At 40.4% G+C, this 25,023-nt stretch overlaps 1 protein-coding gene across 5 annotated transcripts in view; it reads left to right on the top strand.

Moving 5' to 3' along the window:
- Positions 1-25,023, top strand: part of KYAT3 (kynurenine aminotransferase 3) — a 67,809-nt gene that overhangs the window by 39,393 nt on the left and 3,393 nt on the right. For all 5 annotated transcript variants that reach the window (XM_012464806.2, XM_012464807.3, XM_012464805.3 and 2 more), the window contains 5 exons: positions 221-297; positions 2,529-2,618; positions 7,323-7,509; positions 15,129-15,202; positions 15,458-15,544. In XM_012464806.2, the coding sequence (XP_012320229.2) occupies positions 221-297; positions 2,529-2,618; positions 7,323-7,509; positions 15,129-15,202; positions 15,458-15,544 (515 nt within the window). The remainder of the gene's footprint in view (positions 1-220; positions 298-2,528; positions 2,619-7,322; positions 7,510-15,128; positions 15,203-15,457; positions 15,545-25,023) is intronic.

Genomic DNA, 25,023 nt, shown 5'->3' with positions numbered 1-25,023 from the left:
ATATTATTTTGGTACAGCATTACAGTGTTGTAACCTTTTCATCTGTGTTTTGCATTAAAGTTACATTATCTAAAAATAAAAAACTAGAAATAACTAGACTGGCTAAACTATAATAAATTTATTTTCATTGAATTTATGTGTCTTTGTTATGTTTTTAGATTATACTAACTGTAGATTAATTGGAAAGCAATTATTTAACCTTTTTTCTTCCACTATTTAGCTACTCTTCCAGGTATGTGGGAGAGAACAATAACGATAGGAAGTGCTGGAAAGACTTTCAGTGTAACCGGCTGGAAGGTAAGATGTGTAAGAATTTCATTGCTTAAAAATAGGCCTGTATGGCTGGGCACAGTGGCTCACGCCTGTAATCCCAGCACTTTGGGAGGCCAAGGTGGGCAGATCACAAGGTTAGGAGTTCGAGACCAGCCTAAACAATGTGATGAAACCCCGTCTCTACTAAAAATACAAAAAAAATTAGCCAAGCATGGTGGTGCATGCCTGTAATCCCAGCTACTCAGGAGGCTGAGGCAGGAGGATTGCTTGAACCTGAGAGGTAGAGGTTGCACTGAGCTGAGATGGCACCACTGCACTCCAGCTTGGGCAACAGAGCAAGACTCCATCTCAAAAAAAAAATAGGCCTGTATATTATTTTTTGTAGTGCTTTGTGTTTTAAATGCTGGCCAGGCATGGTGGCTCATGCCTATAATCCCAGCATTTTGGGGCACTAAGGCAGGAGGATCACTTAAGACTAGGAGTTCAAGACCAACCTTGGCTACGTAGTGAGACCCTGTCTCTACAAGTACATTTTTAAAAAATTAGCCAGGGATGGTGGTGCATGCCTGCAGTCCCAGCTGCTTGGGAGGCTGATGTGAGAGGATCACTTGAGCCCAGGAAGTTGAGGCTGCAGTGAGCTACACTCCAGCCACTGGGAGAGCAAGATTGTCTTTAACAAAATAATAAAATAAATAAGCAAACAGATAAATGAATAATTGTATACATATTCAGTTTATAGATTTTTATACCTGGTGATCTTTGCTTATCTTTTGACTTACTTGGCTTTCATGTTGAGTTTTATCCTTTTTGAGACCTAATTATTTCTTTAAAAGTAAGAAAAATTAGGTCATTTTTTTCTATTATAAGTAATCAACTAATGACACCTTTTTCTTTGCAAACAAGTGTTTAGATTGCTGCATATTAATATAAAAGGAGAAAAAATAATAGTAGCTAATATTTTGGCACTTGCTATATACCAGGTTCTAAATGTTTTACATATACTAATTTCTTTCATTCTCATAACCATACTATAAGGTGGGTATGATTAGTATCCTCATTTTACGCACAGAGAAGTTAAGTGACTTGCCTGAGACTACCCCACTAATAAATTCAAGCCAGAATAAAAAGTCTGGCTCTAGGATTCATGCACTTAACCTCTGTATTATTTGTTACAATAATTTATCCAGTTAAAAAACCCAATTCTCTTCCAGCCTCACCTCTCCTGGACATGGGTAACCAGCCAGGCACAGTGGTGCACACCTGTAATCCCAGTACTTTGGGAGGCCGAGGAAGGTGGATCATCTGAGGTCAGGAGTTCTTGACCAGCCTGACTAACATGGTGAAACCCCATCTCTACTAAATAAAAAAAAATTAGCCAGGCATGGTGGCGCATGCCTGTAATCTGAGCTATTTGGGAGGCTGAGACAGGAGAATCATTTGTACTTGGAGGCAGAGGTTGCAGTGAGCCGAGATCAGGCCATTGCACTCCACCTGGGCAACAAGGGCAAAATTCCATCTCAAAAAAAAAAAAAAGAAGCAGGGCATCAAAAATTAGGCCTGCAGAAGTCTATATATATAGTTTTAATTATGCGTCCCTTAGGCCCTCATTCAGTGTTACTTTAATCTGTAATTCAAACAATCTTTATTACCAGTTTTTAATCTTCCAGAATATCAGAATTAGCAAGCTAGAAGAGAGGAAAAGGCTAACAATGATTGCAGGCTGCTTACCTTCTGAAAGGCAGAGCTTAGTGATGAAGGCAGAGCTTAGTGACTCCCGTTGGAAGCCATTCCATGAACAGAACAGCATTGAAATGATTCTAAGTACTAATACTTTCATAGTGTAAACTTTTTTGGGGGTGGGGGATGGATCTTACTCTGTCGCCCAGGCTGGAGTGCAGTGGTACATCTTGGCTCACTGCAACCTCCGCCTCCTGGGGCGAAGTGATTCTCCTGCCTCAGCTTCCCAAGTAGCTGGGATTACAGGCTCCCACCACCACTGGATTCAGCTAATTTTTTTGTATTTTTAGTAGAGACAGTGTTTCACCATGTTGACCATGCTGGTCTTGAACTCCTAATCTCAAGTGATCCACCTGCCTTGGCCTCCCAAAGTACTGGGATTACAGGTGTGAGCCACCACACCCAGCCAACATTTTAGGATTGTATATATTTAACAATTGCATTAATTTTAAACTGTTGTCTCAGATTTGGTATATATAATCCGATTTTTTGAAATCTTTTATCTTTTCCTTTCCCAGCTTGGCTGGTCCATTGGTCCGACTCATTTGATAAAACATTTACAAACAGTTCAACAAAACACGATTTATACTTGCGCAACTCCTTTACAAGTAAGTGTTATAGTAAGACAGGGTAGAAGCATGCTCTTTTGGTGAAGATATTACTTTTATATTGCATATTTGAATTGACTTGGTTCTTCTCTTTCTATCCTTCTGTTGCAGGGCCTTCTAATATAATTTGGAATTTGGGGAGCAGATACATATTCAGGATGGTTTGGGTTTTTTTTTTCTTAATACAAGTTTAGCTGTTTAAACATTGCTCGCGGGAGTCTAAAGTGCTACAGATTCTGTGAAGGACAATGACAAAACTAAGCAAAATTACATATGTGCTTGCCCTATGAAAGCAATTCATCTTCTAAGAATTTACTCTAAAGCTGGGTTTTAGTCCATTCTTGCACTCAGGTAAAGAAATGCATGAGACTTAGTAATTTATAAAGGGGTCTCCTTGGTTCATGGTTCTACAGGCTGTACAGAAAGCATAGTGGCTTCTGCTTTTGGAGAGGCCTCAGAAAACTTAAAACAATGGCAGAAGGCAAAGAGGAAGTAGGCATGTCTTACATGGCTAAAGCAGGAGGGAGAGAAGTGGGGAAGTGCAACACACTTTTAAACAACCAGATCTCACAATAACTCAGTATCACAAGAACAGCACCAAGGGGACAGTACTAAACCATTCATGAGAAACCACCCCCATGATCCAATCACCTCCCACCAGGCCCCACCTCCAACATTGAAGATTACAATTGGACAAGAGATTTGGATGAAGACACAGATACAAACCATATCAAGCTATTTTCTGCATATGTAAGAAGTTACATACTTACCTGGCTATTCATTGCAGATGATTGAGGATAATTCGTTATCATCTACAGACAATTGGTTACATAAACCATGATCTATCCAAACATTGAAATGTTATATAACCATATTGGTTTCCTACTGGTGCTGTAACAAATTACCACAAACTTAGTGACTTAAAACAACACAAATTTATTAAGCCTGTAGTTCTTCAGCTCAGAAATCTGAAATGGGTCTTAAAGGGCTAAAATCAAGGTGCTGGCATTGCTGTGTTCCTTCTGAAGGCTCTAGGAGGGACCCTGTTCCATGCCTTTTCCAGCTTCTAGAGGTTGCCTACATTCCTTGGCTCACAGTCACATTAATCCATCCTCTGCTTCCATCAACATAACTCCTCCTGTGACTTCAACCCTCCTACCTCCCTTTTTCCTTTATAAGCATCTTTGAGATAACATTAGGCCCACTGGATAATCTCTCCATCTGAAGATCCTAAATGCAAATCACATCTGCAAAGTTCCTTTCACCATGCAAGGTAACATATTTACAAGTTCTGGGTTTTAAGATCTAGATGTCATTGGGACCCATTATTCTGTCTACCAATTACTGAAGAGAAAAGAAACAAGAAATAAAATGGAGAAATACTATAATTACTGTACTGAGATAAAAAAGATTTCCAAAATAATCATACAGTAAAAAAAGAAAACTATGTAAATATTGTTTAATATTTTATGTATTTGTTATGGAAATAGGGATTTATTTACCATTATTATGTGGATAATCAAAATCCCGAAAAAATATTATTTTTCTAGAAGGCAGTTAAAGGGCAAAAGAGCCAGGCATGGTAGCTCACGCCTGTAATCCAGCACTTTGGGAGGCTGAGGTGGGCAGATCACCTGAGGTCAGGAGTTTGAGACCAGCCTGCCTGACATGGTGAAACCCCATCTCTACTAAAAATATAAAAATCAGCTGGGCGTGGTGGTGGGTGCCTGTAATCCCAGCTACTCAGGAGGCTAAGGCAGGGGAATCGCTTGAACTCAGGTGGTAGAAGTTTCAGTGAGCCAAGATCATGCCACTGCACTCCAGCCTGGGCAACAGAATGAGACTCTGTCTCAAAGGAAAAGGGGGCAAAAGAGCAAAATGTATTGGCTATAGTAAACTTGATTTTTTGCTTCCTGTCAAAAATACCTTCTGAATCAGAAAAAAATCTTATTTAAAAGTTCTTTCTTTAGTGATTCTCTAAAGTAACTCACAATAAAGCAAAGTTCTAACATTTGGTTTTATTATATGTTAAATTAATTTCATCCTCTCAAAATAAATCCATTCATTTTCAACAAATATTTACTGAGTACTGGAGATACAGCAGACAAAAATTTCTGCCGTCATGAAGCTTACAACCTAATTGATGGGATACAAATAATAAATAAATATTTTTAAAATATGTCAGCTATTGATAGATATGAAGAAGAAAGATAAAATAGGGAAGAGGAAGGATATAAAGCACTAGTGGGAGAATATACAGTATTAAATAGGGTAATCTTTAAAAGCCTCCCTGGGAAGATAACATTTGAATAACTAACTGAAGGAGATTAAGCAGCCACATGGTTACCTAGAGAGAACAGCAAGTGGAAAGGCCCAGTGGTAGACAGCCTTGCCAGCATGTTTATATCAGAGAACAGCACAGAGACTGTGTAGGGGTTCAGTCTGTGTAGGGTGGTGGGAGAAATTATAAGAGAAAAATTATAGAGAAATAGATGCAAACCTTCTTGGAAGGCCAGGAGGTTTTTGCAAAAGCCTCGGGAAGGAATGAGCCTAAGGCGGCAGTTCTTACCCAGAGGCAATTAGGCAGAGGTTGGTACAAAGAAATGTTAGGGAGTTTATCTAAAGAGCTTGTTTACTCATGTGGTCCTAAGACCAACCTTTGAACACCCATGGGTGCGTGACTGCTCTCTACTCAGGGGGTAGACAATGATTTTACCCACAACAATGTTATTACCCACAAATGGTGTTTGCTTTAGGCCTCAGAACCTGGCCTTTAACCATTCCACAAATGTGTTGACTCAAAGCCTCTGTCATTAAATCTATATGGAATAAATGCCTGCAGTGCCAGCTGGTACAGGACACAGCTGCTGACTCTTTACAGCACCCTCCTTGGTGTCTGTGAGTGGCCTGGACCCCTAAGCCCACACTTTCACTGGATATCCATGTCTGAGTGCATTTGTTCATCTGTTGCTGGACCAGGGTCTGCAGGTCAGACCCGACAAGACTGGAATGGAATGATCAAGGGAGAAGAGTAGGAAAGCTAAGATCAGACAGGTAGCTGGGAGTCCAATGGAGCTGGGCCATGCACATCGCTGTAACGACTGAATGAGATAGGAAGTCACCAGAGAGTTTTGAGCTCAGGAGTGACTTGGTCTGGCTTGTTTTACAGACTCTGACTGCTTCACTGAGTGAGAAAGCTGTTGCAATTATCCAAGAGAGAAGGGCCACTGGATTGAACCAAGATGGGGATGGTAGAAGTAGTAAAAAGTGATTGGACTCTGAATATATTTTGAAAGTAAAGCCAACATTATTTGTCAATAGGTTACATATGGGGTATGAGAAAAAGGAAGGAGTCCAGGATGATGCTGTAGTTAGGATGGATGTTTATGTCTCCTTTCACATGGAATTTTCCAAGGCAGTATCTCCTATAGTGAATGAACAAGTTGCCAAGAGAAAAAAAAAAGATACAACCAAGAATACATCTTTTTCTGAACCATCTGATTCTCCCTTTCAACTAGGTGCTCTGTTTTGTTCTAGGATAACCATGTTTAGTTCCAGGAAACCACAGATTTCCAGGCTAAGGCAATCTTTATTTTCCAAGATTTTTGTTGTACTGGAGAATTATTACTAATTCTGTTTTACTGCATTCTTTTGGCATAAAGTCTTCTCTGTGTTCTTGCCCCTCTCTGTCTCCAGTCTCATCTCTTGCCACACTGTCTCTCTTACCTGCCTGATCCTTAATGTCTTAGTTGGTCTGGGCTGCAGTAACAAATGGACTGGGTGGCTTATAAACAACAGAAATTTATTTCTCACCATTCGGGAGGTGGGGTGCCTTGATAGTCCAAGATCAAGGCACCAGGAGATTTGGTGTCTGGTGAGGACCTTCTTCTTCATGAATGGTACCTTTTGCTGTGTCCTTACATGGCAGAAGGAGCAAGCTAGCCCTCCTTTGTAAGGGCACTAATCCTGTTGCTGGGGACTCTACCCTTCTGCACTAATCACCTCCTAAAGGCCCCACTTCCTAATACCATCACCTTGGGGTTTAGGATTTTAATATATGAATATGGGAACAAACACAAACATTCAGTCCACTGCACTTAAAACATTGGCTTTTTCCTTGGCCCAGTTTGCTTTCCTGGCTCTTGAAGAAAGGTAGAGGAATTACTGTAGATGTTCCAGAAACTCATTTCTATCCCCTGTTACACTTTGACCACCTTCCTGGCAAATGAATGATTCCAGCAAAGATTTGCACACCTATGGGGAATAAGAAAGACACATTTCTCCTTTACACAGTGGATTAGCTTTCATTTCCACTCTGTCCCCAAAGGTAATGGTGAGAGGCTGACTACTCTCTGGTTGTTTTTCTGACTTAGATTTAGCAAGTCATTCTACAACTCACCTCATTAAGAAAATGTCTTAATGTCTTTTTGTTTCCAAGCAAGCCATCTTTATGTAACAGCTCTTTTTCCATTTGAATTTTCATAACTCATTCTCAGTTCTTCACATGAGATTTAATCATTCAGGTATAACTGATTCCTCCATTAATTTGTAGAGTTTAATATAGGTTCACAGGAATTCAACTGTTATTTCCTGAGTGACTTCTTTGCCAATAATTTTACTCAGGTCATCTTTATTTATTATACCAATAAACTAAGCAATAAATAACATTCCCATATTCCTTTTCATATTTTTTAATTCTAACAGGAAGCCTTGGCTCAAGCTTTCTGGATTGACATCAAGCGCATGGATGACCCAGAATGTTACTTTAATTCTTTGCCAAAAGAGTTAGAAGTAAAAAGAGATCGGATGGTACATTTACTTGAAAGTGTTGGCCTAAAACCCATAGTCCCTGATGGAGGATACTTCATCATCACTGATGTGTCTTCACTAGGTTTGTAAAGGCTTTTATTATTTCAACTATGTGGAAATTTATGTGTGAAATTATAGCAGAATTATGGAGAAAAGATTGATATCAAAGCCATGGCAGCATCTTGTCTGTGGAGAAGGATGGATTTTTGCAATGTCAACATTTTCTATAATTATCTTTGCTTTTAGGTCTTTTACCTTAAATGTGACTGTTGTTAAATGGTTATGGAGTCAGTGTTGTTCTAGTTAATCTATTAAACATAAGATTTGCTGTCACTCTGTTCTGGTGTGTAATTTAAAAACACAAGTGTGTGAAATAATATATACTCAGTGTTCATTTGAGTAAAATTTTAGTTTGCTTTTTACTTAACCAGAAAGTACTATTTCATTAGAAAAATAAGATATATAGAAATTTTGAAGCTATCAGGGAATATTTGCCATTTTAGAATGTACTGAAATAATATAGAGGGAGAATAACATTTATTAAGGGTTCACTTTGTGCCATGTACTTAGAACACCCTTCAAAACGTGTTTTGAAGAAAACATTAGCTCCATTTTTGCAAGTAAGAAGATTTAGAAAGTTTTGAATAACTTGCCTGAAGTCATACAGCTAGATTCTAAATAGTTCTGTTTCCAAAAAGCAATGGTTTTTATATTACCTAAAGTTGTTACATGTAATTCCAACATGCCATACAAATCTAAAGTTAGAAGCATGATAGTGTGTCATATATAACTTAACATTTCTTTGAAAAAAAAAAATTAATAAAAGTAAACTAAGTAATGGCAGTCCGCCATTATGGAGGCAGTCTGCCATCGCAGAGGCAGTCCACCATTACTGAGGCAGACTGCCATTACTGAGGCAGTTCTAACTATACCTCTAAACAAAACCGCAACAAAGTTCACACAACAGCTGGGCAGAGCCCATGGCAGCTAAGCAACGCCTCTGCTGGCAGACTGTGACTAGGCTACCTCCATGCTGGGCAGGCCAGCTCTGAAAAAAGGCAGCAGCATGTCAGGAACTTCTAAATAAAGCCCACCTTCCCAGGACAGAGCATCTGGGAAAAAAGGGAGTTATGAGTTCTGCTGCAGTAGACTTAAACATATCTGCCCAGCAGCTCTGAACAGAACAAAACTCATACCTCAGCACTTGAGCTCCTATAAGGGACAGACTATCTCCTCAAGCAGCTCCCTGGCCCCCATATATCCAAAGAGTCACCTCATAAAGGAGAGCTCAGGCTGACATCTGGCAGGTATCCTTCTGGGACAAAGATAACAGAAGAAGAAACTGGCAGCAACCCTTAGTGTTCTGCAGCCACCACAGGTGATCCCTAGGCAAGCAGCATCTGTAGTGAACCTCCAGCAGTCCTGCAGCAGAGAGGCCTGACTGTTAGAAGGAAAACTAAAAAACAGAAATAAATTCATCATCAACAAAAAGGACGCCCACTCAAAGTCACCAACTACAAAGACCATAGGTAGATAAATTCACAAAGATGAGAAGAAACCAGTGCAAAAAGGATGGAAACACCCAAAACCAGAATGCCTCTCCTCCTCCAAGGGATCACAACTGATCACCAGCAAAGGAACAAAGCTTAGAGAAGAATATAAATGACTTAATGGAGCTGAAAAACACAACACAAGAACTTCACAAAGCATACACAAGTTTCAATAGCTGAATCGACCAAGCAGAAGAAAGGATATCAGAGATTGAAGATCAACTCAATGAAATAAAATGAGAAGGCAAGATTAGAGGAAAAAGTAAAAAGAAATGAACAAAGCCTCCAAGAAATATGAGATTACATGAAAAGACTTAATCTACGTTTGATAAGTGTATCTGAATGTGACAGAGAGAATGAATCCAGGCTGGAAAACACTTCAGGATATTATCCAAGAGAACTTCCCCAACCTAGCAAGGCAGGCCAATATTCAAGTCCAGGAAATACAGAGAATACCACAAAGATATTCTTCAAGAAGAGCAACCCCAAGGCACATAATCATCAGATTCACCAGGGTTGAAATGAAGGAAAAAATGCTAAGGGCAGCCAGAGAGAAAGGTTGGGTTACCCACAAAGGGAAGCCCATCAGACTCACAGCAGATCTCTCAGCAGAAACCCTACAAGCCAGAAGAGAGTGGGGGCCAATATTCAACATCCTTAAAGAAAAGAACTTTCAACCTAGAATTTCATATCCAGCCAAACTAAGCTTCATAAGCAAAGGAGAAATAAAAGCCTTTACGAACAAGAAATTGCTGGGAGATGATTTCGTCACCACCAGGCCTGCCTTACAAGAGCTCCTGAAAGGAACACTAAACACAGAAAGGAACAACCAGTACCAGCCACTCCAAAAACATACCAAATGATAAAAAGCATCGACAAATGAAGAAACTGCGTCAACTAATAGGCAAAACAACCAGCTAGCATCAAAATGCCAGGATCAAATTACACATAACAATATTAACCTTAAATGTAAATGGGCTAAATGCTCCAACAAAAAGACACAGACTGGAAAACTGGATAAAGAACCGAGACCCATCCATGTGCTGTATCCAGAAAATCCATCTCATATGCAAGGACACACATAGGCCTAAAATAAAGGGATGGAGGAAGATTTACCAAGCAAATGGAGAGCAAAAAAAAGCAGAAGTTGCAATCCTAGTCTCTGATAAAATAGACTTTAAACCAACAAAGATCAAAAGAGGCAAAGAAGGGCATTAAATAATGGTAAAAGGATCAGTACAACAAGAAGAGCTAACAATCCCAAATCCTAAATATATATGCACCCAATACAGAGCACCCAGATACATAAAGCAATTTCTTATTGACCTACAAAGAGACTTAGACTCCCACACAATGATAGTGGGAGACTTTAACACTCCACTGTCAATATTAGACAGATCAACGAGACAGAAAATTAACAAGGATATCCAGGACTTGAACTCAGACCTGGACCAAGCAAACCTAATAGACATCTACAGAACTCTCCACCGCAAATCCACAGAATATACATTCTTCTCAGCACCACATCACACCTACTCTAAAATTGACCACATAATTGGAAGTAAATCACTCCTCAGCAAATGCAAAGAACAGAAATCATAACAAACAGTCTCTCAGACCACAATGCAATCAAATTACAACTCAGGATTAAGAAACTAACTCAGAACTGCACAACTTCATGGAAACTGAACAACTGGCCCTTGAATGTTGACTAGATAAACAATCAAATGAAGGCAGAAATAAACATGTTCTTCAAAACCAACAATAATGAAGACACAATGTACCAGAATCTCTAGGACACATTTAAAGCAGTGTCTAGAGGAAAATTTATAGCAATAAATGCCCAAATGAGAACCAAGGGAAGATCTAAAATTGACACCCTGTCATCAAAATTGAAAGAGCTAGAGGAGCAAGATCAAAAAAACTGAAAAGCCAGCATAAGACAAGAAATAACTAAGATCAGAGCAGAACTGAAGGAGATAAAGACACAAAAATCCCTTCAAAAAATCAATAAATCCAGGAACTGGCTTTTTTAAAAAGATCAACAAAATAGACCACTAGCCAGATTAATAAAAAAGAAAAAGAAAAGAATCAAATACATGCATTAAAAAACAATAAAGGGGATATCACCACCAATTCCACAGAAATACAAACTACCATCAGAGATTACTACAAACAACTCTGTACACACACCAGTAAACCTGGAAGAAATGGATAAATTCCTAGACACTTGCACCCTCCCAAGCCTAAACCAGGAAGAAGTAGAAACCCTGAATAGACCAATTACAAGGGCTGGAGTTGAGGCAGCAATTAATAGCCTACCAACCAAAAAAAGTCCAGGTCCAGATGGGTTCACAGCCGAATTCTAGCAGACATATAAAGAGGAGTTGGTACCACTCCTTCTGAAACTATTCCGAACAATCCCAAAAGAGGGACTCCTTCCCAAATCATTTTATGAGACCAACATCATCCTAATACCAAAACCCAGCAGAGACTCAACAAAAAAACAAAACTTCAGATCAATATCCATGATGAACATAGATGCAAAAATCTTCAATAAAATACTGGCAAACTGATAGCAACAGCACATCGAAAAGCTTATCCATCGTGATCAAGTAGGCTTCATCCCAGGGATGCAAGGCTGGTTCAACATACACAAGTCTGTAAATGTAATCCACCACATAAACAGAACCAAAGACAAAAACCACATGATTATGTCAACAGATGCAGAGAAGGCCCTCGACAAAATTCAACAGCCCTTTATGCTAAAAACTCTCAATAAACTAGGTATCAACAGAATGTATCTCAAAATAATAAAAGCTATTACGACAAACCCACAGCCAATATCATACTGAATAGGCAAAAACTGGAAGCACTCCCTTTGAAATCCAGCACTAGACAAGGATGCCGTCTGTCACCACTCCTATTCAATATAGTTTTGGAAGTTCTAGCCAGAGCAATCAGGGAAGAAAAAGAAAGGGTATTCAATTAGGAAAGGAGGAAGTCAAATTGTCTCTATTTGCAGATAACATGATTGTATATTTAGAAGACCCCATCATCTCAGCCCAAAATCTCCTGAAACTGATAAGCAACTTCAGCAAAGTCTCAGGATGTAAAATCAATGTGCAGAAATCACAAGCATTCCTATACACCAATAACAGACTTAAAGAGAGCCAATGAAGAATGAACTGCCATTCACAATTGCACAAAGAGAATAAAATACCTAGGAATACAACTAACCAAGGATGTAAAGGACCTCATCAAGGAGAACTACAAACCACTGCTCAAGGAAATAAAAGAGGACACAAACAGATGGAAAACACTCCATGCTCATGGTTAGGAAGAATCAATATTATGAAAATGGCCATACTGCCCAAAGTAATTTATACATGGAATGCTATCCCCATCAAGCTACCTATGTCCCTCTTCACAGAACTGGAAAAAAAACCTTAAACTAAATATGGAACCAAAAGAGAGCCCGCATAGCCAAGTCAATTCTAAGCAAAAAGAACAAAGCTAGAGGTGTCACACTACCTGAATTCAAACTATACTACAAGGCTACAGTAATCAAAACAGCATGGTACTGGTACCAAAACAGAGATAAAGACCAATGGAACAGAACAGAGGCGTCGGAGGCAACACAACATATCTACAACCATCTGATCTTTGACAAACCTGACAAAGCAATGGGGAAAGGATTCCCTGTTTAATAAATGGTGTTGGGAAAACTGGCTAGCCACACGCAGAGAGCAGAAACTGGACCCCTTCCTGACACCTTACACTAAAATTAACTCCAGATGGATTAAAGACTTAAACATAAGACCTAACACCATAAAAACCCTAGAAGAAAACCTAGGCAAAACCATTCAGGACATAGGCATAGGCAAGGACTTCATAACTAAAACACCAAAAGCATTGGCAACAAAAGTCAAAATAGACAAATGGGATCTAATTAAACTCCAGAGCTTCTGTACAGCAAAAGAAACAATCATTAGAGTGAACCGGCAACCAAGAGAATGGGAAAAAATTTTTACAATCTATGCATCTGACAAAGGGCTAACATCCAGAATCCACAAAGAAGTAAAACAGATTTACAAGAAAAAAAAAAAAAAAAAAAAAAAAAAACCCATTCAGAAGTGGGCCAAGGACGTGAACAGACACTTTTCAAAAGAAGACATATATGAGGCCAACAAACATATGAAAAAATGCTCATCATCACTGGTCATTAGAGGAATGCAAATCAAAACCACATTGAGATACCATCTCATGCCAGTTAGAGTGACAATCCTTTAAAAATCTGGAGAGAACAGATCCTGGAGAGGATGTGGAGAAGTGGGACCACTTTTACACTGTTGGTGGGAGTGTAAATTAGTTCAACCATTGTGGAAGACAGTGTGGCGATTCCTCAAGGACCTAGAAATATAAATTCCATTTAACCCATCAGTCCCATTACTGGGTATATATCCAAAGGATTATAAATCATTCTGCTATAAAGACACATGCACCTGTATGTTCATTGCAGCACTGTTTACAATGGCAAAGACGTGGAACCAACCCAAACACCCATCAATGATAGACTGGACAAGGAAAATGTGGCACACATATGCCATGAAATACTATGCAGCCATAAAAAAAGATGAGTTCGTGTCCTATGTAGGGACATGGATGAATCTGGAAACCATCATTCTCAGCAAACTGACACAAGAACAGAAAAACACACCGCATGTTCTCACTCATAGGCGGGTGTTGGACAATGTGAACACATGGACACAGGGAGGGGAGCATCACACACTGGGGTCTGTTGAGGGTGAATAGGGGAGGGACAGCGGGGGTAGGGAGGTAGGGAAGGGATAATGGGGATAAATGTCAGATATAGGTGATGGGGGGATGGAGGTAGCAAACCACATTGCCATGTATGTACCTATGAATCAATCTTGCATGTTTTGCACATGTACACCATAACCTGAAGTATAATAAATGTATATAAAAATAATAATTTAACTTCCTTATCTGTAAACAGAGGATTATAATTACCTCTCAGAATTGTGGTAACAACTAAATGAGATGATCATGTAACATGGTTAACCAATAGTAAGTGTTCAATAAGTTGCAGTATGTTGTTAGCATTATTACTGGAAATTTTATGTTCTCCTTAAAACACAGGAGGGAATGGAGGTTAAAATATCAGGTAAAAGGATATTAAGACTTTGTTTTAAAAATACAGGTGAAACTTTTTCAGTGTCAAAGCTTTTACATGATTAATTTGAAAAGAACCACTAGTATTTAATGAATAAAAGAAAGAAGAGATATATCCCAATTTGTTTTGAACAATAAATTAGAAAATTTCATTGATGACAATAACCACCAACATTAGTTGCTTTAGGACATTCAAAAATATTGAAGAGTACAAGTTAATAATGTTGAAACAATATGAAATGTAGATTGCTAAAACTGAATGCCAGAGATATATCTTGCCCAGACCTTAAAGCAAGATTGAGGCAAGAGAGAACAGGAGTATATATTTGACTTTTCACAAATTTAAAAAACAATATAATATATGGAAGCAAAAATGAAAAATAAGGGTAGTATTTGGAAAATCTAAAGAGATATTCTGTATTTATAAATAATGAATAATATGAATTTATTCATTCAACAAATATGCATTTTGTTACTTATGTGCTAGACACTGACCTCGGGGTCGGGGATAAAATAGGTTACAAAACAGACACTTTACTTTTGTGGAACTTGTAGTCTAATGATTGGCTATGTGGAAATATAATCATTACTGATGAACATTCTATAAATTTAGTTTTTATTTCCTTAGTAATGATCATAGAATCTTATTTCTAAATGGAAAGACAGCACTCCTCTGCCCTTCACCTTTTCTACTCTCTTCCTGTGCTGAAAGCTGCATGTATAAGCACCCTGATGTATTTGTGAGCACTGCCTTATACTATCAGTAAAGCTCTGTGAATTCACTTCCCACCATACCATATAGTGTGAGACTCCAGCGTATTCTGTGACTATGTTCTGAGGAAATTCTAAGCCAAGCTAATTAAAATAGGAGAAAATATTGAATCTTGATATAATTTAAGTGAAATACATGTTGCATCAGATGAAATTCACAGGCCACCTAATTTTGTGGTTTCAGATCCAGACCTCTCTGATATGACGAATAATGAGCCTTATGACTATAAATTTGTGAAATGGATGACTAAACATAAGGTAATGTTTATTGTCCTTTGCAAGATTGTATTGTATTTTATAGTTAATTTATGAAGGAAACCTGCTGGTGTGCTTTGAAATCGATCAAATGTAATGTTATATGATACTCCACTTGTGACTTTTAAAAGCATTTTTCTTTTTGGAAATTATTGTGACTATTTAAAAGTATCTAGTTGCCTCTAATATTTATAGTCCCAAAATTAATATTTGAAGTGTACATACTTTTCTTATTATATTTTTCTATTTATTTTTCAGAAACTATCAGCCATCCCTGTTTCAGCATTCTGTAACTCAGAGACTAAATCACAGTTTGAGAAGTTTGTGCGATTTTGCTTCATTAAAGTAAGTCCCCTGCTCTATTGAAAACACATTTATAGTATCCTCATTTCAATTTTTAAAGCACTATTTTCTTCTATTTCTAAAAATGATATGCTTCATAAGCAGTTTTTAAATTTTGGCTTACAGCTGTAAAATTAACTGCTTACCAAAACAAAATGCAACCCTTTTTGAAGGAAGACAACATAATACAGACCCCTTACCATGTCATATGACAATTTCCAGCATACAGTAAAAAATTACTAGATGTAGGAAAACACAAGAAAATATGACCTGTAGTAAAGAAAAATAGAAGTTAATAGAAATAGGCTTAAAGGTGACTCAGATCTAGAAATTAGCAGACAAGGACTTTAAAGCAAACATTTTAAGCATGTTTAAAAAATTAGAGGAAAACATGGTTATAATAAGTGAACAGAGAGATTTGAACTATTTAAAAAGGAACCAAATGGAAATTCAAAAACTTAAATGTATAATATCTGCTATAAGATACTTATGGGGCTTAACAGAGTATTGAAGATATCAGAAAAAAAAGAGGTTAACTTGAATACAGAGCTATAGAAATTATTCAATCTGAAAAAAAGAGAAATATTTTTAAAAAGTGAACAGAGCCTTAGCTTTATGAGACAATACCAAGTGATAATATATGTGTCATTGGAGAACCAAGAAAAAATGAGACACTATGAGAGAAAACATATTTTAAGGAGTAATAGTCAAAATGTTCCCAAATTTGGTGAAAAGCAACTTATGTGTAAAAAGGTCAGTGAAATACAACAGGATAAATATTTTAAAAGCACAACTAGGCACATCATAAAATGCTAAAAACAAAAGGCAAATATAAGATACTAAAAGCAGCCAGAGGTCAGGTGTAGTGGCTCATGTCTATAATCCTAACACATTGAGAAACTAAGGCAGAAGGACTGCTTGAGTCCAGGAGTTCAAGACCATCCTGTGAAATATAATGAGATCCTATCTCTATATAAAAAAAAATTTAATTAGCCAGGCTTGCTGGCACATGCCTGTGGTACTCACTTCTCAGGAATTTATGGTACAAGTGAGACCAGGTTCCAGGATGCGGGGGAGGCTCAGCTCACTCCCCAATAGGATGGTGTTCTTCCAGGCTCTTTGTCCCTCATTCACCCAAGAATGGGAGGGAGGACTCCACTGGGTGCGGTGGCTCATTTAAGGAAATATCAGACCCCAAAGAGTTTTGCAGAAAGTGATTTATTTAGGCAGAGAGTGGGAGAAAAAGGAGAAAGAAAAGCAGCTTCCACAATGTCGTGGAAGGGGATCCAGATTTGGAGTCCACCAGATGAGGGAGAAGGGGACTTTTAACGTAGGAGAAATTCCTGCCTCATTCAAACTTTCTGTTCTATGAAAGGAATTCCTTTAAACTTCTGCTGGAGTGATTGACCTTTGATTTTTTCCCACGTGTGTGAAAGTTAAAGACCTCTAAAATCCCGGGTGGAGATGTGGGTGGGGGTATGGTGTTGGGAAGTTCCTGCCTTTGAAACTATGCCCCCTTGGGGAGCCGGGAAGAGTATACATTCCCTCAGTCTCCCCTCTGAACAGGAAAGCCCAACTGCTGTTGGGACATGGGGGGTTGATCGCTCTTTAGCTACTTCCTGCTGAAATGGGGCATAGAAGGGGCCCTGCAGTTGAGGTTTCCTCCAGAAGGGAGCCTTTCAGGGCTGCAGGTTGATCCTGAGGTCCACAATAGAGCTCATAAGCCAAGGACATCCAGGGTTCCAGTTGCAGGATTATTTATGACCTTACGGTTCTAGAAGAAATGAATGTGGTAAGAAGGTTAAAGATAAAAAACTCAGAGGCCAACAAATATAGAATGGTTATAAACAGGACTAGAAGAGGATTCAGCCAGGACGGCCATCCATGATACTATTTCTTGAAGGTCTTTAGCCCTGTGTTCCATTAATTCCTGAGTTCTTTAACTTTGTTCAAAGCAACACTTAATTGGTTTACAAAGTAGCAGCATTTCTTCCTAGAAAGAGACAGGCTCCCTCTCTCTCTGCTGTTAGCAGATTTAGGGCCCTTTTACTTTGAAGAGCTATGGCAGCCAAAGAGTTAAGCTGTTTTGCAGAGTGAGCTGCCTTTGCAAAGAGAATTAGCAACATTTTTATGTTATTAATTAACTCTTGAGATACCTTATAGTAACTGAATAGAGGTAGTAACTTTTCTAATGCCAGCACCAAGTTTTCCACTATGAAAGGAACAACTGGAGTTTGAGAGACAGCAAAGTTAAGAGTTATAGTCCTGTTAATGCCAGGATGTAAATTAGACTCTTGAGTCATTACTTTCCTGGGGATTTTGTCTTAAGAGCAGATGTAGAGCCTCTAACGGCTCGCAGGTGTACAAAGGGTCCTCTCCTGGAACATCAGGCTGCGGAGTGGAGGGCCTATGACTTTCTTCAGGAGGTGTCCAGGCTTCAGCCCAGTGTGATGAATCCATGAGTTAATTCCCACCACCTTAACTGCTGTTAGGGTAGACAGAATAACCAAGAATGATCCTTCCCAAGATGGGCCTAGAGAGGGAGAGTCTGAGGGGAGAGATTTAACAAGCACCAAGTCTCCAGGGCAGAACAACTCTTTCCCTTTTTCCCTAGGGTGTCCTTCAGGTAAAGTTTTAAGAGCCTGTTGGGACTTAGCCAAGGAGGTTATATCTTTTATTAGATCTGCTGTTTCCTCATCTAATACAAGATGATTAGTAAGAAAGGGCTGTCCGTAAAACATCTCCTAGGAGCTGAGAGAAATATTGGGAGACTGTTCATCCTGGGACTTCTTGGACAGTTATAGACTTGGAGGAAAGCTGTTCAGGACAGAGGAGTAATACTGAGAAGGCCATGCCAGTGTCCAAGAGGAGATTAACTTTCTGGCCCTCTATGGTCAGCTTTGCCTGGGGCTCTGTGAGGTTATGGCTTATGCTGGCACTTGCCCCGGGCACCCTTACTCCTGCAGTTGGGTCATCTGGTTAGACACCTCAGGCCCTGAGAACCTTCATCCCCAGGGACAGTGTGCTTTCCAGTGATCCCCTTGGCACAGCAGACAAGGACAAGGTGGTCCATTCCTCTGGGGACAACTTCTTATAAAATATCCCTTCAAACCACACTGGTAGCAAGCTCTGCCAGACTGGTGCTAACCTGAGCCGTTCCCTCATTTGAGCCCCTTGGGTCTGCCTGCCTGCCTGAAGGCCATGACTAAGGCTGCGGCTTTTCTCTGGTCTCTCCTGTTCCTTTCAGCCTGTTCCTCCTGGTCTCTGTTGTAAAACAACGAGGTTCCCAGGTTTAGTTATGATTCTAGACTCTGTTCTGGCCTCAAGGTCAGCTTCTGGAGCTTCATCCTAATATCTGCTGCTGACTGCGTAATAAACTTGTCCTTTAGTATTAACTGACCTTCATTGAAGTCTGGTGACGGGGAGAATACTTTCTTAAGGCCTCCCACAATCGCTTAAGGAAAGCTGTTGGGTTTTCTTCCTTTCCCTGAGTTATAGGGGATAACATTGCATAGTTCATGGGCTTCTTCCTAGTTCGCCTTAATATCTCAAGTATGAAGGTTAAGAAATGCCTCCAGCTCCACTCCCCCTGTTCTGAATCAGAATCCCAACAAGGGTCCGTGCTAGAGACTGCCTGTCTACCTATAGGAAATCTATCCTTTTCCTCTGGTTATCATTAGGTCATATACTTGACTAAGGTACCAGGTGTCCCCAAACTCTTGAGCTGCTGCTAGAGCAGCCTCTCTCTTATTGCTGGTTAGAGTTTGATTAAGCAATAGCATGATATGTTTCCAGTCTAATTCGAAGGACTGACCCAGGCCCTGCAGAATATCTATGTACTTGTCTGGGTCATCTGAAAACTTTCCTAAGTCCACCTTAATTTGCTTTAAGTCAGAAAGTCAGAAGAGGGTGTGCACCTTGGTCAGGCCAAATTCTCTTCCTACTGCCTATAGTGGGCAGAGTCTGGACATCCTAGTAGCCTGAGATACCTTGGCCATCTCGGCCCTCCCTGGCTCCTGTTGGGGTACAGGGGCTGAGGAGCCCTGTTTGGCATTGGTGGAGATAGTAGCCACAGGGAGTCCCAAATGTGGAGGTAGTCCTGAGGAGCGCTGAGTAGGGTATGGGAACAGGCCTGTCAGAGCTGAGGCTTATTCCTTAGAGAAAAGAAAAGTTGCACATAGGGGACCTCAAACCATTTACCCTTGCTTTTACAAAACACATCTAATTGTAGAATAGTGTCATAATCTATACTTCCCTTAGGAGGCCAGGTTTTTCCACTCGGCTGGGGGTATTTCAGCCACACTGTTCAGCAGAGAAAAATGAGCTGCTTCTTTAAAGATTGTATGTCAAATTGATCTCAGTTCTCCAGGATACATTTTAATGGTGACTTTATTTTGGGAATAGTAGCACCCATCTGAAATCAAACACAAGGGATGCCCGCATCCCTGATTATTAATTGCAGTTGCGCAATCTGAGGCATCCCTCAGACAAGGCGCTGGATCTGGGGCATCCCCCAGTCAGTACCTCATAATTTCCATATCCCCAAGATGTGTGATCTTCTTTGGGCCTCCCATGTGCTGGGATTAATCATGATACCAGCGCCATGGGTACTCACACTCGCTGTCTGCATGCCTTTAGTGACCACTATAAAGACATGTGGGCTGCTGGGATGGGTGGTTCATGCCAGCACATCCCTGAACCAGGCCAGTGAGGCTAGGGAGATGGGTACTAATATTCCCTGGCAAAAGTCCAATTTATATAGCCCAGATGATAAAACTGCCCTAGGAGGGTAAACTTCTAGGGAGGGCTTCAAAGCACACAATTTAAAGAGGGTGGGGCCGCGTGGCTGAGGCTGGAACAATGTCCTCAGGACCCCGACCTTCTCCCCAACCCCATTTTCCATTATGGAAAAATGCTAGGACCCAGTTTAACTATGATCTTCTAGATGGAGAAGTTCTGCCATACAGAGAGCCAGTCCTAAGCAAGACAAATTATACACAAAACACAAAGTCCCATAGCCTTCAGCTTCTGGATTCCCCAAAAGCTTCCCCCATTCAAGACTGTTTCCACCAGGGATTTGAATCAGCAACCTTGCAGCTGCCAGCCCTACACCTTAGCCCACTGTTCTAACAGGTCATTCCTTCCAAAAGCAGACCAGAGAGCTTCCTTAAGACTCCCTTGAATGAAAATGCTGCACCCTGCAGCAGTGCAGTGCGGGGAGGGGGAGCCTGGCCGCACCTGGACGCCACGGAGAAGTTTGCCTTCCTGAAATCTGAACCCAGGAGTGGGCCTGAAAACCTGGGCAGGACTTGCAGCCAGCGGCTGTTTTTCGCTTCAGCCGCTGGCTCCTTACAATGCTCCGAAAGAAAAAAAACTGCTTGCTGCTCTGAGTTTGAAAGGCAGATGCATCCCTGTTTGGGCACCTCTTTGCACTGCTGCCTCCAAACTGTTGGATAACAGAGAGGCTTGCCCGGCTGTGCACGAGGCCACTGCACTCCCTGGTCCCATGCAGGGCCTGGCCATACCTCTCCCCCTCCACGCTGATTTGCTCCCATCCAGAGCTCCGGTGACTGTGGCTTTTAACAGCCCGGGCCCACCCCCAGGGCAAACTGCAGTTCCTGTGGTCCCAGTTTATGGCCAGGGCAGGAGGCCAGTGAGCAAATGGCCCCAGGAGAGTGCTTGTGTGCTTGCCTGCTCCACCCCTGCAGGCTCAGTTTACGACTGGGACACACGCTGGGAACTTTGCCCGGAGATGCAGCTGGGAGAGAAAGAGGGAGACGGGAGGAGAAAGCCAGTTTGGAAAAAAAGCTGTGCCTTTAACTCTGGCTGGCCCGCACCACCTAAAGACAGGCTGGTTCCTGGATCACCCACCAGGCCCTGCTGGACCCTGCTCCCAAGGCCCAGCATGCGGCTCCCAAGGCCCAGCATGTGGCTCCCAAGGCCCAACATGTGGCTCCCAAGGCCCAACATGTGGCTCCCAAGGCCCAGCATGTGGCTCCCGGTGTTACTTTAAAGCGACAGGACAGATTGCAAGTGAGAGGGGTCCAACACACTCACCACTCTGACATGCTTTCTTGCTTCCTGGCTGGCTCGCCAATGATGAGACTGGTTCTGGGGTTCAGGGGAGGCTCAGCTTGCTCCCCGATGGGATGGTGTTCTTCCAAGCTCTTGGTCCCTCACCCGAAAATGGGAGGGAGGACCCCACTGGGCGCAGTGGCTCATTTAAGTAAATATCAGACCCCAAAGAGTTTTGCAGAAAGTGATTTAGGCAGAGAGATAGAAAAAGGAGAACGAAAAGCAGCTTCCACAATATCATGGAAGGGGATCCAGATATGGAGTTCCCTCGGCTGAGGGAGAAGGGGACTTTTAACCTGGGAGAAATTCCCACCCCATTCAAATTTTCTGTCTTATGAAAGGAGTTCCTTTAAACTTCTATTGGAGTGATTGGCCTTTGATTTTTTCCCCGTGCATGTGAAAGTTAAACAAAGACCTCTAAGATCCTGGATGGAGACGTGGGTGGGGGTATGACACTGAAAAGTTCTTGCCTTTGAAACTACAACCCCTTGGGGACCCCAGAAGAGAATACCTTCCCTCACAAGGATCTCAAGAGTCCAGCACATACAGGTAGAAATGTTAACTAACTACTTATCAGAAACAATGGAGACCAGAATACAATGAAATAACATCTTCTGAGCACTGACATGAAAAAAAAAGTCCAGCCTAGAATGCTCTATCTAGGAAAATACCTTTAAAAGTGAAAATGAATTAGACATCCCTGACAAATGAAAGCTGAGAGATTTATCACCATCAAACTTCTACTTTTTTTAAAAGGTTCTGAGTGTGTTACTGGTGTTTTTTAAATTTTGTTGCTACTGAAAATAGTCTTACTAAGATCAAGACACTCTTATCAACTCACTCATCTTTAAACCTAGTGAGAATAACAAAAACACTGTTTTTAATTTTTAGAGACAACCAATAGACCATTCCAGATTTGTTCAGAATAGAATATAAATATTAATAACCTAACAATGTAAACATTCAACTGAAATTTTATAGAAGGGTAATGCTGTTATTTTTAATCTTATACTGGATTGAGAAATAGTGGTATATTATTTGAAATTGTAAACAAAACAGAAGACACAAACAACATAGGACTTCCAGTTTTAAAATGGTAAACGCAGCCCCTTCCCTAATGTTTTTTGTTTGTTTGTTTGAGACAGAGTTTTGTTTTTGTCACCCAGGCTGGATGGAGTGCAGTGGTGCGATCTCGGCTCACTGCAGCCTCTGTCTCCCGGGTTCAAGCAGTTCTCCTGCCTCAACCTCCCAAGTAGCTGGGACTACAGGCATGTGCCACCACGCTGGCTAATTTTTGTATTTTTAGTAGAGACAGGGTTTCACCATATTGGCCAAGCTGGTCTGGAACTCCTGACCTCAGGTGATCCACCTGCCTCGACCTCTCAAAATGCTGGGATTACAGGCGTGAGCCACTGTGCTCAGCTCCCTAGTCTCTTTTTAAAAATTATTTAAAAACAACTAAGAGAATAGAAAACAAATTCCCCAGTGTATGAGGAAAGGTTGCTAAATAGGGAAGGTAATGGCAGAGGGAAGATACCTATTAAGGATCCTGCTTTTGCATCTTCAAATTACAGACAAAGCCAGCAGGCAGCATACTCATTATTGAGAACAATAGGAGCAGTCGATGCACTGGCAGCAGGAACTTCTCTAGACCATTTGGCATCATGGAGGAAACAGGACAAAGACATAGAATCATGTCATCCAGAAACTATGTGGGACACAGTGGAAAGGAGACACTACTTGGGCTATAGAGTTCCTCATTTACTCCTGTCATTGTGCTAAGAGCTGTGTTGAAGCAGTGCAGAAGAGATGTATTAAATTGGGGATAGCCAATTTAATTATTTGGTAAAAAGTGAGGTCTAAAAGAGCTCCCACTCACTGAACCCTACATGAACGGTATTAACTTTTACTGTGAGACGAGCAGAATTTCTACTCTTTTCTGGTGCTGCCCCAGCTTCTCCCTTATACAACAAATCAGCAAATCTATCTTCAAATCACAGACAAAGCCAGCAGGTAGCATGCTTATTACCCAGAACAATAGGAATAATACATGCTTTGACAGTGGGAGCTTACAAAGAGAATTCAATCAAAAATTATTAATAATCAAAGAGGGGGGCCAGCTACAGTGGCTCACACCTGTAATCCCAACAGTTTGGGAGGCTGAGGCGGGAAGATCACTTGAGGTCAGCAGTTCAAGACCAGCCTGGCCAACATGGTGAAACCCCATCTCTACTAAAAATACAAAAAATTGAGCTGGGTGTGGTGGCACATGCCTATAATCTCAGTTACTCAGGAGGCTGAGGCACAAGAATCACTTGAACCTCGGAGACAGAGGTTGCAGTGAGCTGAGATCGCTCCACTGCACTCCAGCCTGGGTGATGGAGTGAGACTCTGTCTCAAAAACTAATAACAGTAATAGTAATAATAATCAAAGAGAAGCCAACTATGAATCTATACAAAGACACTATAAGGAAAAGAGAAATGTACAAGGAAAAACAAGTGTTAGAGAATATTCACCAAAAAAAATGTAGCCATAGAGCAAATAAAATTAGCGCTATTTCAAATGTAAAACCTTTAAAATGAGAAATTAAAGCAGAGATTTTAAGAGTTCAGGGAAGATAGGGTAAGATACTATAAGAAGATCAAATGGGAGCTATCAGAGTTCAGGTAGGAAATTGAAAAGAAAAAAATAAGGCTATTAGAAATTATGGTGACAATATTAATAGAAACACCACAAAGAACACTGAATACTTCTGTAAGGACATCAAGGATGGAGATAAGTGAGCAAAAGGAAGTGAAAAGGAACAAATAATGTTTAAAATGTTAGAAAATTATAGACGCAGAGGAAAAATAAAGTATGAAAAGTTGCTGAGAAAAAAATAAGAACAGAACAAATGGAACCTGGAAATAATTTTATAGCTTCATTTTGAGAATGCTTTCATTACGAGAGAGAGAGAAAGACATAGCTGGAGATGGAAAGGGAATGCCTTGTCTCAGGAAAAACTGTCACACAATTACTAACACCGAGATATACCTCATTTGATACATTGGTCTTCAATGACAATTCCTTTGGGCAGCTAGACAATAAGATCAAGGCCTCCAGTGGGGCAGGAGAAGAGGATCAGTGTGGTCCCAGACTCTCTTACGTCAACATTTAATATTGGCAGATAGTGTAACAGTAGCTGGTAGTTACTAGGGGAAGTGGACACACCTAACTCCACCTCTTAGAAAGGCTAAAAATAAAAGAATGACAAAAAAAAAAAAAAAAGAAAATGGAAATCAAAAGAAAGCAGTTTGAATTCAGAGCAAAATAAAAATGATAAAAGTAAATAAATTTCATGCAAAAAATACCACTTTATCATATTATGGGTAAGATGCTCAGTAAACCTATAAACGTTGTCAAACTT

Source organism: Aotus nancymaae, unplaced genomic scaffold (assembly GCF_030222135.1).
Source record: "Aotus nancymaae isolate 86718 unplaced genomic scaffold, 86718_ANA_hifiasm-v0.15.2.pri h1tg000007l, whole genome shotgun sequence".
Lineage (NCBI taxonomy): Eukaryota > Metazoa > Chordata > Mammalia > Primates > Aotidae > Aotus > Aotus nancymaae.
Note: the sequence above shows the minus strand (reverse complement) of the source record. Positions and strands in the feature narration are given on the sequence as shown.